The 14,393-nt window shown below is 31.6% G+C and overlaps 1 protein-coding gene across 1 annotated transcript in view; it reads right to left on the bottom strand.

The window, feature by feature from the left end:
- Window positions 1–2,328: 2,328 nt before the first annotated feature.
- LOC147079391 (uncharacterized) overlaps window positions 2,329–14,393 on the bottom strand; it is a 29,362-nt gene continuing 17,297 nt past the window's right edge. The window contains exons 8-12 of the mRNA XM_085940697.1: window positions 13,545–13,628; window positions 12,942–13,132; window positions 6,748–6,915; window positions 6,082–6,196; window positions 2,329–4,679 (exon numbers count right to left, since the gene is read on the bottom strand). Coding sequence (XP_085796823.1) covers window positions 4,519–4,679; window positions 6,082–6,196; window positions 6,748–6,915; window positions 12,942–13,132; window positions 13,545–13,628 — 719 coding nt within the window. The 3' untranslated portion in view covers window positions 2,329–4,518. The remainder of the gene's footprint in view (window positions 4,680–6,081; window positions 6,197–6,747; window positions 6,916–12,941; window positions 13,133–13,544; window positions 13,629–14,393) is intronic.

Raw genomic sequence — 14,393 nt, 5'->3', positions numbered from 1 at the left:
ACATTATGCAGAAATCCTGGATTGTATCATGTCATCACTCAAGATAATTACAAAAAAATACAATACGCAGTGACACTAAAAAGAAAATTTACACATTCAGAGCCATGACATAATAATTATAATATACACATAAAAAAAGTTTCAAATATATAAAATTGCAGATATACAAAAGAAATAAGTAGAACACAAAGAGGTACAAACACTAATCCACCGTGTGAGTCCAATTATTATTTCAGAGAAATGATTTATTTCTAATTATTACAAAATTTTCATTAAATATTGTCTAATGTTGGTAAAAATTTTCCAATTTATTTAATTTGAAAAATTAAAAATTCCATTGTAATGCAAATAATTTTTGAGAAATACAATATATTCGCTTGGCCAGTGGATAACCAAACCTGGACAAATTCTGTCATACAGTGGGGCACTAAACGCCACAGGAACACCCTAAAATCCACTGGATGGACGAACTGATAAAGTTTGGTAGATTTACGTGTCAGCAAAGAACTAGGGACCGAGAAGTGTGGAGGGAGCTATGGTAAGCCTTCATCCAGCAGTGGATCAACCCCAAATGATAATGACGACGAAATATTCAAAGAATTTTCGTTTTATGTATTTTTATCTCAAATCATTCAAACCAGTTTATCATTAAAAAAAATACTAAAATTACAATAAGGAATGACACATCAATTGTGAACTCTACATAATCTCACACTCTAAAATAAAAATTAAAATAACCATAACCTATTTTCTCAATATACACAAATCGTGGAAATACTATTTAATTTTTTACATTTCATGTAAATTTCTTGTGATGGTTGATAATTATATATAAATTAAAATAAATCAATTAATTTAATCGACTATCCTAAAGTGTACGCAGTAATATTCTGCATCTCAAAATTATGTCTTAAATATACATATAGACCTTTATCCTAATCATTCTTAAGCCAAAAAATATTTACACATTTTCGTGAACAATTTGATTAAATGGATCAATTCATTTCCATAACAAAATATGCCATACATATTGTCAAAAGTATATACATAAATAATAAATGGATCGTGGCAAATTGATTACCTTACGAGTTTCAGATTTTTCCCCTCTAATGGACAACCAATTGATTGGAATTTGTAAATAAAAAAAATATTCCACAGTGATACATTCTATATTTTATAACCTAGTTTTCCTAGTGCACAGTATTTTAAGAAATGAATAATAAAATATTCACAACATCATTATATACAAATAAAAAAATGTTACACTTGTTTTAATGCAAGCGTTGAAATAAAAATAACCTTAAAATATATTAAAATAACTCTTTTCTCCTTATATACATACTCATTATAAAAATTCTTTTTTTTAAATTTCCTAGTACATATAAAAATGCAGTTATCTAAAATTAACTGTGATGATACGATAAATTAAAACTATTATTGTGCTGGTATATTACACGTGAAATCGGAGTAGAACGTGATCCTCATTTTTAATACCGTCTTTTGTTGGCTACCATCTTCTACTACTTGCTCTTTTTACTGCGGCTCAAAACAGGAATATTATGCTCTTGTCAACAATGCAATGTCACAATATAAACACAGAATTATATAGAAAGAGACCATAGAATAATTTGAATATACAGAGTTGATTTGATAACAGATTTTTTTAAATAACCATGAGAGTTCAATAATTATTAAATTTAACAAAATATTATGTAATAATACTTGGTATAAAAACTAGATCTGTTAAGTCTGAGCGAGAGAAAAAAATTGTATCTAGATAAATATAATTAAAATAACCATAAATATAATTATTATGCGTCAACCCTTTTCCGGACAGAACAAACTATCACAATTAAACGTATATTAATAAAATGCATTCTGTAAAAAAAGTATGTAAAACATGAATGGGTTTTTGTATGCTATAAAATATCACATTTATTTCATATGTAGTACTGTATCAAGTTTCAAATTCAATTATAATAAAACTCTCAAATTCTAGAATAAATTCATCTGATTTTTTCAATGGAATGATTTTTTTTATTACAATATACTTTTGGCATTTTACAATCTTGCTTGATGAGCAACCCGAACCAAAGTACCATTAAAAATGTCAATATATACAAGACAAGTACGGTTTGCATCAATTATTTATAATATAAATTATATAACCGTATCAGATTTAAATTATGGTACGCAAATCACATTTCATTCCATGTGCAAGAATTAAAGCAGCTGTGGCATAATTAGTACGTTTTAGCATTGACTGTGTTTACATCAAATCAGCTTGTCTTGCCTCTAGAGAACACAATATCGGAAGAAACTTTCTTTGAATGTTAGTCTAATCATAATATTGCACATTTCATAAAAAATAATAAAGATATTATGCTACGGTAATACTATCACATTTTATTTCATATACGTTTATTATGACGCTCAAAAAAACTTGATTGGAGACACAGATCATTAAAGCAGCGCATTAATGTCATCATATGCCCCATATTGACCATCCTCCGACAAAATATTATAATTGTAATCAGTCATACCTAAGATGATGCCGCTTGGCAAATCTAAATAAAATAAATATACAATGTAACCATCGTTAATTCGAAATAAAGGGACCTTTCAAAATTGATTTGATATTAGCAAAAATCACTTTAAAGTAAGGCACATAATATGAATGCGAAATATTCGGACCACCTGCAAATATTTCGCATCGCCCTTGTGACATTCATATCAATTTACGGACAAGATTAAACGTGCATAGTCTTGCAATAAGAGTGCAAATGATGGCAAAGTCAGAAAAATTGTTCGAATTATCATATTTATGTGATGACTGCATATTAAATGTGACATGTGTACAGTCAGTTTTGGGCCAAATACAGTTTGAAACGGACCTTTCTCGCTGTCTATGATTCTGACATTTTTTTGAAATTTATGACAATTAGAAATTCGTAGCTGTCAAGTGTCATTTCAGAAAGTATTTAAAACATCTAAAATTAACAATAACTATTGTTGATAATTAATATCTTTGTCTACAAGAATTTGAGTATTTAACTTATTTAGTGCTGACAGAGTGACTGGCGCGTTTGCATTAGTTGGCCATTAGATATAATTAACATGATATTTAAATGTGGTAATTAATTAGTAATCATCTGGTCAGCAGTAAATGTAAGAATTGTCATTTTATAATCAATAAATTCATCAACAAAACTGACACGTCACATCACCAGTGACTCAATAAATTCTAAAAAAGAATGATAGATGTATGTAGGTATAGTCATGAAGAACGATAATATGTTGACAAAAAGCTAGGTAAAAAGCTTTTTTTCTACATGGGTTTCACAAAATACCTGACTTTGTAAATGTAAATGTGGTGCAAGAAGGTAGGTTATAAAAATATGTCAAGTGCAGCTTTAAAAAAATGAATTTCTTGATGTTACAGAAACAAGTTATTTATAGTACCTACTTACTTAAAAATTACAGTACATAGTTACTTAAGGAAATTTCATGAATAAAAATGTTTTGTCATTAAAAATATTTTTTTGCAAAGAGTATTAAATTGTGCATGAAATGACATATGTAGACTAGTTTCACGAATGTGAAAAACCAATGTAGGACAAATTAATATGAATATTAATGAATATCATGAATTATGTGGATAAAAATGCTGTCTTTTACTAGTACAAATTAAAATTGATTTAGAAATATAAAACAATCAATATTTGATTTATAACAAATTTAAAAAAAAAAAAACTCACCCAATTTTAAAATAATATTCGAATTAACGAGGTCATACTGTACATTGTTGATGAAAATTGCTTATTATGCTTTTGTATATAATTATGGAATAAAGTTTATTCGTATACGTCTATAGAAGATGAAATTTAGCTGGACATGTAATAAGTATTTATTGTAATCGGTCATTTAAAAACCACATTTCAACCATTAAAATTTTACTGCATTTGCGTAACTATTTGCAAAGAAACATGAAGCCATTGATTTTAAGATAACGATCAGTTCGAATAATAAACTAACATATTACAATGTACGTTCGTGATCACAAATAATTAACATCCATGAACTATCGACATAACTATTTATTTCGCAATCTTAGCCATGAGGCTGTGAATATTTCGAATTTTTAAGTAAACTGAATAAGTGTAACATCCAGTGCAAACAGTGATGGACAACAATAAACAAAAATACAAATATTAATAACGAAATCATCAAGATTAAATATTATATAAATGGATACACTATGACCATGACCACCGTGTAATTGCAACAAAAGACACATTAATTCTTTGGAGTGTCAAAAAAACTTGGTAAATAACTATCTTAATGTTTTTTTATGAATCACTCATATTACGTAATCTAGCTTCACGAATAAACCATTTTCTCATAAAATCCTTATAAAGAATCAATAAAATTTTGTAAAATGATAATTAAGGATATTTTCAAATCGACCACAATCCTTTCAATGAATCATTATTAATCTACGGAAATTTTTCGAGCTGCTCAACTATCGATTGTATATTTTTGATCACCGCCCTCAGAGATGACAAAATTGGGACTCTGCGAACCCTCAGGAGTTGGCTTGAAGGGCACATACAGCTTCCCACTGGCCGCTCTGGCTGGCATCTGCGCTGTGATCACTATGTCCAAGGGCATCTTTTCAGCTGGAAACATGACAACGGTACTTTAAAACACAGACAAATTGACTAACCAACATTGACAATCGTATATACTATTAAATTATCATTAAACTGAGATTATATGTTCAATCTTGGAGCATTCAATGATAATTTACACATCGATTACAAAGCATCTTCTATTTCTTCATATTTCAAGTCTTCGATTTTGTACATATTTCAGGTCGTGTTTAAGTAATGTGAACACCCATTGTGAAGAAGGGGTTAGCATGCTTGGTTTAAGATCAAATACATTAAATTGTCAATCAGTCGAACGAATGGCAAACATTCATTCTTCATTAAAAAAAATGAGTTTTTGTGGCGATCACATGCAACATGGTAAGATAAAGTCGCCAAATACCGCCCCCCGTTTGTTTTGGCCATTTCACAAGCTTATTTGCGTATAGTGATATTTCAATTGATTTTATTTATATTCTTTATATTGTTGGTTATGACAATATACAAGAGAAAATAGCATAGAAACTAAAACAAAAATAATTTCAGCGATATAATAAAAAATGGCATTTTTGTTACTTTTGTAAATGTTATCCAAATATCGCCCCAGGAGGCTAAAAAAATTAATATCATTTTTTAACAAACGCTTGGAATGGAAGTTGGATCATTAAATAAATTATTAAATGATGTTTATTTAAATTATGCATAATATATTACAGTTAAATATGTGTGGGCAATTTTGAATGACTTGTGAATATGGGTTCAAAATACCGCCCCCGGAACGTTATATAGACATCATAGGGGGCGATATTTAGCATCACCACACGTCGCAATTTGGAAGCTGGTATCTTTTACATGGCTTAAATAATACAGAATAAAACTCAATCCTCTGAATCCATGTCGTATCGATCATATTATTCCATTAAAATATTTGTAAAACTTTGCACGGAAACCAAACTACATACATTTATGTGTATGTAAGAAAAAAACTCATCATTGCCAAATTGTTTATTAAATTTTAATAATCGTTGACTAGTGCGCTTGCTGTTGCTCAGTATGTTGTTCGTAAGGGAGTGAAACTACGTGTTATCATAAGTTAAAATGTGCACCGCAGGTTGGCGACTCATACTTTCTGAGATAGATGGGGGGACGGTAATTGGTGACTTTACCTTAATATGTATTATGGCCTGTCTTTGGTGCTTCAAACTCGTGGTGTACTAAATTCGAATGTCAACCAGCGATTTCGTTTTTTGTCATTAAAATTAGTATGAGCGATTACATTGTTAGCCGATCGACTCAAAATCAAAGCAATCCAATTCACCTTATCCACTCCATGACCTTTCTAATGCTCATACCAAACTGATGATTGTATAATGAAATCCAGATAACCGTAAATCGAGATAATCAGCGTAACATATTATATGTAAATACTTACTATGTGGGTGATGAGCCTTAATATGAGCTTTAAGTGCGGAGGACTGTTGATATGGAGCGCCACATGTGGAGCAGACGTAAGGTCGTTCGCCTGTGTGTGTTCTGATATGCGACACCTGAAATTTTTGTCAAAAAAACTTTCAGTAAAGAGCAAACCCAGAGGTAAGCTAACTGTAACCGACAGACCGTAAGAGCTAACAGAATGGTAAATTGCGGTAAAAAAATTAAATCGCGCAAAATCACTTTAGCAGATTTACCTGCAGTCAAAATTGTTGGAAACAAAAATTAATTAAAATTTTATAGTCATGTTTTAATTACATCAACTTTAGTCACTCAACAATAATTAACTTATTATACAATATGTAGAAAATAATAGATTTTAACAGATAATAAATATACTTAATAGATTGTAGATGTATACGGTCGTCCATATATAACTATTGGTGGGGGGCACCAACAAAAGGGACCAACAAAAGAGACCAATAAAATATAAACTCATTTTTTTTGAGACTAAAATATTCCGTGTGAACATTGTAGGGACGGGTCAAAATTGTGATGTAATTTAGTGATGAGTTCACAAAATCATCCAAAACTATGTGACATCATTTACGGACGACCCCTATACAGATGTTCAGTTGCAATGGATAAAAACAGTAATGCCACTAACCAAATCACTCTTCTGCGCGAAGGCCCTGGTGCAGTGGGTGCAGCCAAACGGTTTCTCTCCGGTGTGGGTCCTGCGATGGTTCTTGAGCGTTCCCAGCGCAGTGAATCTCAGCGGACACAAATCACACGCATATGGTCGCTCGCCTGAATGTATGCGTTTATGCTTCACCTGCACAAATATTACTCAAAACTCAGCATGCTGTATTAAACACTTGTTTATTTTAAACACAGAATTCAATTTAATATATTCTTTTTCTCAAAATTATTATTTTTCTGATCTATTGTCATTGCAGAATGCATATCATAATAAAAACTGAGATGATGGTAAAAAACTAATGTTTAATCTTTTATAAAGAGATTCATGTTGGTAGGAATTCATAATTTATAAAAATATAATTATTACACTATATAATATAAAAAATCATCTCATGACATGTACTTCGCTCATATAATAGAATAGACTTTAAAAATTATAATTTAGAATTGCTATAAATAAATAATAAAACAATAACATATTATTAATTAATGTTTTAAATCCTAATTGCTACCCACTCATGATTTTACCATTAAAAATTCCCACCCCCACTACTTAAATTTAGCTTGGAAGCTTCATCATCTGTCCCTGTCTCACATTACATGATTCTTTTTCACCCCCCCCCCCCCCCCCCTAACTTAGCCATGAAAATAAACATATTTTATTATAATAAACTCAAATGTGAGCGAAAAACGCATAGATGAATAAATATATGTTATGATAAATTAATAAAATACATTTTTAACTGAGCATCGTGCAAAGCAAGGTCGACCTAAATTCAACATGAAACTGTTGGAAACCTAACGCAACATTATTGTAATGTTCTAATACAAACACACTCCATTCGCGCAACAAAATCCTAACTCGAAATTTAATATGTATCATTATTTATACAGGCCACATGTAATCACACGCGATCCTAGCAAGTGTGCTATGGATATAGGGGACGAGAATATTGTATTAAAAAAATACTTGGCTTATTTATTACTGTAGCAGTGAGAGAAGTTTATAAATATTTGCACTATTTAAAAAACAATCTTCATTATATTTATATGTAATGAACATTTCGATAATATAACAAAACAACTTACCTACCCAATCAAGATGGTATTTCGTCTTGCTGTTTTATTGACAAAACACTTTAATTTTTTTTTTCATAATTTATATTACTGGCGCCTGCGGCTTAATGATGCCAATTTTCAATATTTTAAGAAGGATCGTAAATATCTTTATAAGAAACACATTCAAAACGTTCTTGATAATGGGTTTGAATTTTTCAGAATTCAATGATTCTACTGCACAATAAGGTCACAACTTTTGTTACAAAACAATCAAACGCAAAGCTCGATTGGGCATAAACAATACATTCGCTCTAAGACCTTGTAATTTACGCGCAAATATATTGATCAAATGTATAATAGCAGAAATTCTAAATTGTCCGCGCACAAAGCAGGCAAATTTTTATGACATTAACTGCATACAATCACACTATGATTAAAATCGGTATCCTTAGGCGACAGATGAATTGCCAACTATTTGGACAAAATCCAGAACATTCAGTTGTCAATCAGGTTTGTACACGAACTTATAGCTCCACCATTAAGTGAAGGAGCACAGAACCCGCTTGATTTTGACATGCATCTGCGGACGAAACTAACTGGTGTTTACAGTGGAAAAGTCCATATTACATGATATCATTTTATTGCATTAAAATGCATAAAACAGTATCAACAAAAAAAAAAAGTAAAAACAATATTATCAATACTATTACAGAAGTAAAACACGATCTTAGTAATATCTGTAGATTACCAAACTTTGCTCATTTGTTCAGTATGGACAATTTCATAATGAAAGAATATAATATGGACTTATCAACTTGTAATTCTCTCACCTTTCCACAACTCTCATAGTGGTCAATATTACCAATTTTAGCAATAGCAAAACTTCAAAATTTCTTACCCATTTCCCATAGTCAGTAGGCCAAAGATGGCAAACTTATGACAAGCATGTTATTAAGTGACACGTGAACCATTTTCATGTGACACGTAATCAAAGTCTGAATTTTATATGCAAAAGTTAGATAGTACCTAATATTATTATTAGACATGTTTTTGCATAAAATTTGATACACTTAAGGAAGAAGGTTTGCATTCCATGTCTTAGGTACATCATTTTATCAAAATCTTGCATTAAAAGAGATGGCTTAAGTGTTTTAAAATGTAAACAGACATCATTTGTTTGAGATAAATAAGTAAATAATGGGTTTTTTTTTGCTTAGATAGAACTTACGAAAGTATTAAATGTCAAACTGAGCTGTGATACTGCGCTCACTTTTTGTCAGTTATGATCAGTATACTCTGGCAAATCATTATGAATACTCACGCTTGAACAACACTACCAAATTATCTAAATTTACTTTAAAAATCAGCCGTTAATTCGCGCAATATATAGTCGTTTTACCATAAGATTGCGTTCAGCGTTGAGACTCATTTTTTAACAAGTTTGTTAAAAAACAAAATTCCGGCATATGGTGTGAGACCAATCCAGAATAGACCCTAAAGACTCCGTTACATCCACAGAAATGCATTGTTTGGTGCAGTATACATGCTGGTGATATCAAACCTTACTTCTTCAAAATTGAGGCCGGAGCTCACAATATGGTCAATGGAGATCGTTACCTAGTCATGGATCAATGATTTTTTTTTTTGAAAATGTGGACGACATTGATCCGGACGAGATGCGATTCACACATGATGACGCTACATGCCATACGGCCACCGCGGTCATCGACTAAATGACATCAAAACTTGGCGATAAATTGATTTCGTAATTGATCTTTAAAAAAAAAAATTTTGATCAGTTTTTTGTGTTAATTTCAAGTTCTATCAAGCTTAAAACAACACCTTTATTTTGATGGATTTCTCTTGAATTATATGATACACCTGGTATTTGGGGCTGTAGCTTTAATTCTAGGACATTAGCAACCAGTCATCACGCATTTAGAAAATTGTATACATAATGAAATATTGCTACTTGCCCTGTGCAATCTGGATAAAATAAACTTTATCAGAATAACACAGTTCAATGTTAATCGCTACTCTCGCATTCATGCCACCCTCAAGTCAAACTATAAAATGGAAGTCTTTTATAAAGTAAATGTTATCAATTAATTTATGACATTGGTCAATGACAAATTATTATGAGTAAAATTTATATTATTTTCCCATATGTACCGGTCGTGATATGGTAACGCACTAGTAATAAATTTTAAACTGTTCGGTACAGTAAAACCTCGTTAAAACTAATTCCACGGGACCGAAAATCGAAAAAAAATTTGAATTAAAAATTATGAAATGTATGGGAGAAAAATATTAAAAATTTAAAAAAAAAATTTGATTTTCATCAATATTGTTTACGGTCATAGATGTGCCTACCAAATTTCCGGTTCGGTGTGTGTTAATGGGTCATAAAATGTCAGGATTATTTTTATTACCTTCTTAAAATAAGTAATTTATGATTTTACGAAAAGTCTGTCACAATTTTCAATGACTGGCTCATGAAATAGTGTACTTTATTACGATTTATTGAATATTTTTATATGCCTGGACTCTGAAATAATTTCGAATTACGAAATTCGAATTAAAGGTACGGTTTTATATGAAAATAATGTTCAAGGGACTTTTTTTTCGCGAAAATTTTGAATTACGGTGAATTAGAATTAACCGTGTTCTTATTAACGAGGTTCTACTGTATGTGGAAAATCATAACATAGAAGAGAAATACATGGTTGTCAATATTTGCATTAATGTTGATTCAATAAAATGAACTGCCAATTAGAACAGTTGTATCAAAAATTTGTTGATCCTACAACATTTGCTATGTATGTATGGTGCTAAAAAAGCCTTGTTCGGGGGACAAATACTGTAAAGTAACAAATATGTCCGCAATGGGCGAGTGATAACGTGTTTGCTTATGAAGTTGTGTGTTTCGGGTGCGAATCCCTGGTCTGGCTAATTAACATTTTATTTATCAATGAGTGGGCATGGACCAAATAGGTTGATTGTAGAAAGAAACAACAGATTGTAGAACCAAAAAGAGTTTTTGCTAACATTAATTAAATTGGTCAATCCATTGAAAGAATAAAAACATATTAGGTATTTTTATCTCTTTATCGGCATAATCAGATATTGAGCACTACTGAAAAAAAATATAGCTACATAACCCAACACCACAAATAGGTACACAATAACAAATATTGTAGAATCGCTACATACTGAAATAAAACAGGTAAATATTAATAACAGATGGCAACAGAATTGTAAAAAGATAGCATAAACGTTTGGGATACCTCTATACCTTTTTTTGAAATTTTTAATCATCAAACCTAGCTGTTGGCTGCTCAGTTGTATCGCACAACAAGGCCAATAGGCCCCACCCCGCATTGCTAAAATTTCAACGTTTTTCATAGATCTGAAACAGAGTGCAATCATCCGAAACAAGCAATATTTGCAAATGATAAGAAAACATCGCTCTTAAATGATTAGGAAATGATACATAATTATTATACAAATATTCACTTTGTTTTTACAATATCCAATTGATTTTAAATGATTTACTATGAGTATGACTACACCCACGATGGCCGCGTGGCTTAAGCGCCGGTCTATAGTGTCGAGGGTCCCAGGTTCGAATCCTGGGTCTGGCAAGTACACATATTGTTTTTCAATTTGTGCATGAGTCAGAGTATGGACCTAATAGGTTGAGCAAGTGGCTGATATCCATTTCTCGTAAAAATAAAATCTGTTAATACAAACCTCCACTCTGTGGAGGCCAATATGATCATATTAGGATCGGACATGGTCGAAAGAAAAAAGAAGAAAAAATAAATATATAAAAAGATGATGAATATTTTTTTAGAGGGTTTTTAATAAAAGTGGGTGACTGACAATATTTTACTTTATATATCAATTGTATACTATTCTAACAAAGTTAATGTATGCGCGCATGTATAGAGAGAATATAACATAATAGTATTTAAAACAGACTACCGTCATTTCATTTATTCTATAGCATCAATCAGTATTGCCGCCAGTTGGCAATACTGATTGATTAACTGAAATATGACAGATAAGAAACTAAGCTAGTTGGCAGAAAAGAATTTCGCAAAAATAAAAAGTAGGAGTGCCAACAATTAAAAAATTTAATCATTTTATGAATATTGCTTTTACGAGACCAAATATTGAAGAAATTATAGTTTTGCAACTAATAAATGAGTCAAACAACTAAAAATTAATGAAGGTATGAAATCTGGTCATCAATTAAATATCATAATATGTTACATTTTAAATTATTGTGAAGATATTGGTACGAAAGGTTAGCATGCTGATTTACAGGAAAATCTGGTTTAATATGCACCAACTTGAACAGATTCCATGCAAAACACAAACAACGCAATGATTCTAGTTTCTATAGGTATATTATAAAAAAGAAATCAAATAATCCATTAGATTTTGACAATCACGATAAGATGATGAATTTGAATATGTACAATAGAATCACACCGATCCGGCACTATATAAAATCTAAGGAAAAACATGAAAGTGATATTTCCCACATATGAATTTGAAAAATCAGTTTTATGGGGAGTAGCCAAACATAATGTTTTTCTATTGTTTACCAAAAATAATCTCTTTTCGCACTCAAACCTTGTTTAAAAACTCTCTCCCGTAATTTACGCAAAACCAAAATGTCTTCAGATAGTGCCGGATTAATCAGATTCTATTGTATGTTATTATGAGTAGGTTTACTGCACACTTTAACGTAGCAAGCAAGAATTGTGCATAAGAAATACTTATCTAAATTCCATGTCCATTCCATAACCTAAACTGAAAAATTCTCTTATACATGTACAGTAAATCCTCCATTATCCAGATTTTAGAGATGATCAGTTTCGTATGACTATAAGAAAACGACGTTGATGAATGGTGAAACTTAAAAAAATATTAATAGTCTAAACTAACTATCTTCATCTCTGATTAGTCCAGATAATCAAGGTTCAACTGTACATATTCTTACGGGTATTATATTGTGTAGTCCACCACCCGTTCTAATATATCATTAAAGCAAACTCAAGGACGAGACATAAAGATTGATGATCTCACCAACGAACTGGAAGTGGTGAAACCGGTCCCACAGGTGTCGCAAACAAACGGATGGTCTCCCGTGTGCTTCCTCAAGTGGGCATCCAGCTCTCCCTTCGACACAAACTTCGCATGGCAGGTCGGACAGCCAAATGGTTTCGTAGCCGAATGTCTCATCAGATGCTGCTTCAAGTTTGTGTTCTGGGTGAAACCTAGAAATTTAAGATACAGTCAAAATCAGTTATTACGATCACGGACATAGCGAGATCTCGGATGTAATGAGGAAACATTTGATGACATTTTAGTTTATGAAAGCAATAAAATCCGACCGTAGACCAAGGCCGCCGGGATTACGTTTATGACACTAGGTAAGTGTCTAAGTACCTAATTGGTGTTTTCGCCGACAACATTGAAAAAGTATCCACTCATATAGTATGAAATTTCATGTAAAAAATCCAAGCTGAAGTCAGTAGGTACCTACCAGCTTTCATTACAAAAAACAACTTCTTTTGTAGTTTATAAATGCCATGCTTGTTTCGGGGAAAAATTCTAATTGTGTATTTTTGTTAACTTTGTTATGACAGATAAAAATTATTTCAATATCTTAATAAACAGAAATTTCACCTCTTCCGCAAATCGAGCATAAGTATGGTTTCTCTCCGCTGTGTGTTCTAAGATGATCCTTCAGAGTTGATAGCATATTAAATCCTGTGGACAAAATATATCACAGTAAATATTATAAAATGAAAATATATAACCTAACTGTACACTTTTAAAAAAAAATCAAAGCCTGTATATATTATGAAGTCTTGACTTTTGAACTTTGAGAATCGATGTCTCCGCTTAATCTTAGGGGTACATTGGTACCGCATTACAAACACTTTGTAAGTTCGATTCGTAAGCAGAGACAGCAGCCCTCCATGATTGAAGCAAAGGTTCCATCGCCAAGGCGGTTCTACAATAACGATTTACACACTGCTGGTCTCACATGGCAAGACTCACAAGGGAAGTAGCGCGACCATGTGCTTGCCCTATGCCCCAACACTGAGGCGTGACAGGGCGAAGTAACTAAGTGTATGGAAAATAGCACAGAAAAGATTTTACTTACCTCACTTATCATCTCTTTAATCATTTATAGCAAAGAATATTACAAACACAAAACACATTGACAACAAAATAAATTATATTTATGGTTTCTCGTTGTACCACTCACGTACTGCAATGGAAACAAAGAGTTTGTGTAGAAGCACACAAGAACGTATTTAAATTAGTACAAGATCTATTCTATTCTAAATCTTTCCTCTCGGGGTTAGATTGGTGGACTGACACCGGCCTGAGAAATCATCTAGCCAATCGAACAAAAATTCATTTATACGTTCAACATTGAAAAAAAAAGAATTCTTTTATCAAAAATTGAATGGCTCATAAGATAAATACAACACGATAAACCGCCAGAAATTATTGCGGACGCTC

The sequence above is a fragment of the Rhyacophila brunnea genome, unplaced genomic scaffold, assembly GCF_057557595.1.
Source record: "Rhyacophila brunnea isolate RB1 unplaced genomic scaffold, BYU_Rbru_1.0 scaffold_1, whole genome shotgun sequence".
NCBI lineage: Eukaryota > Metazoa > Arthropoda > Insecta > Trichoptera > Rhyacophilidae > Rhyacophila > Rhyacophila brunnea.
The sequence above is the reverse complement of the archived record's forward strand: the minus strand, read 5'-3'. Positions and strand labels throughout refer to the sequence as shown.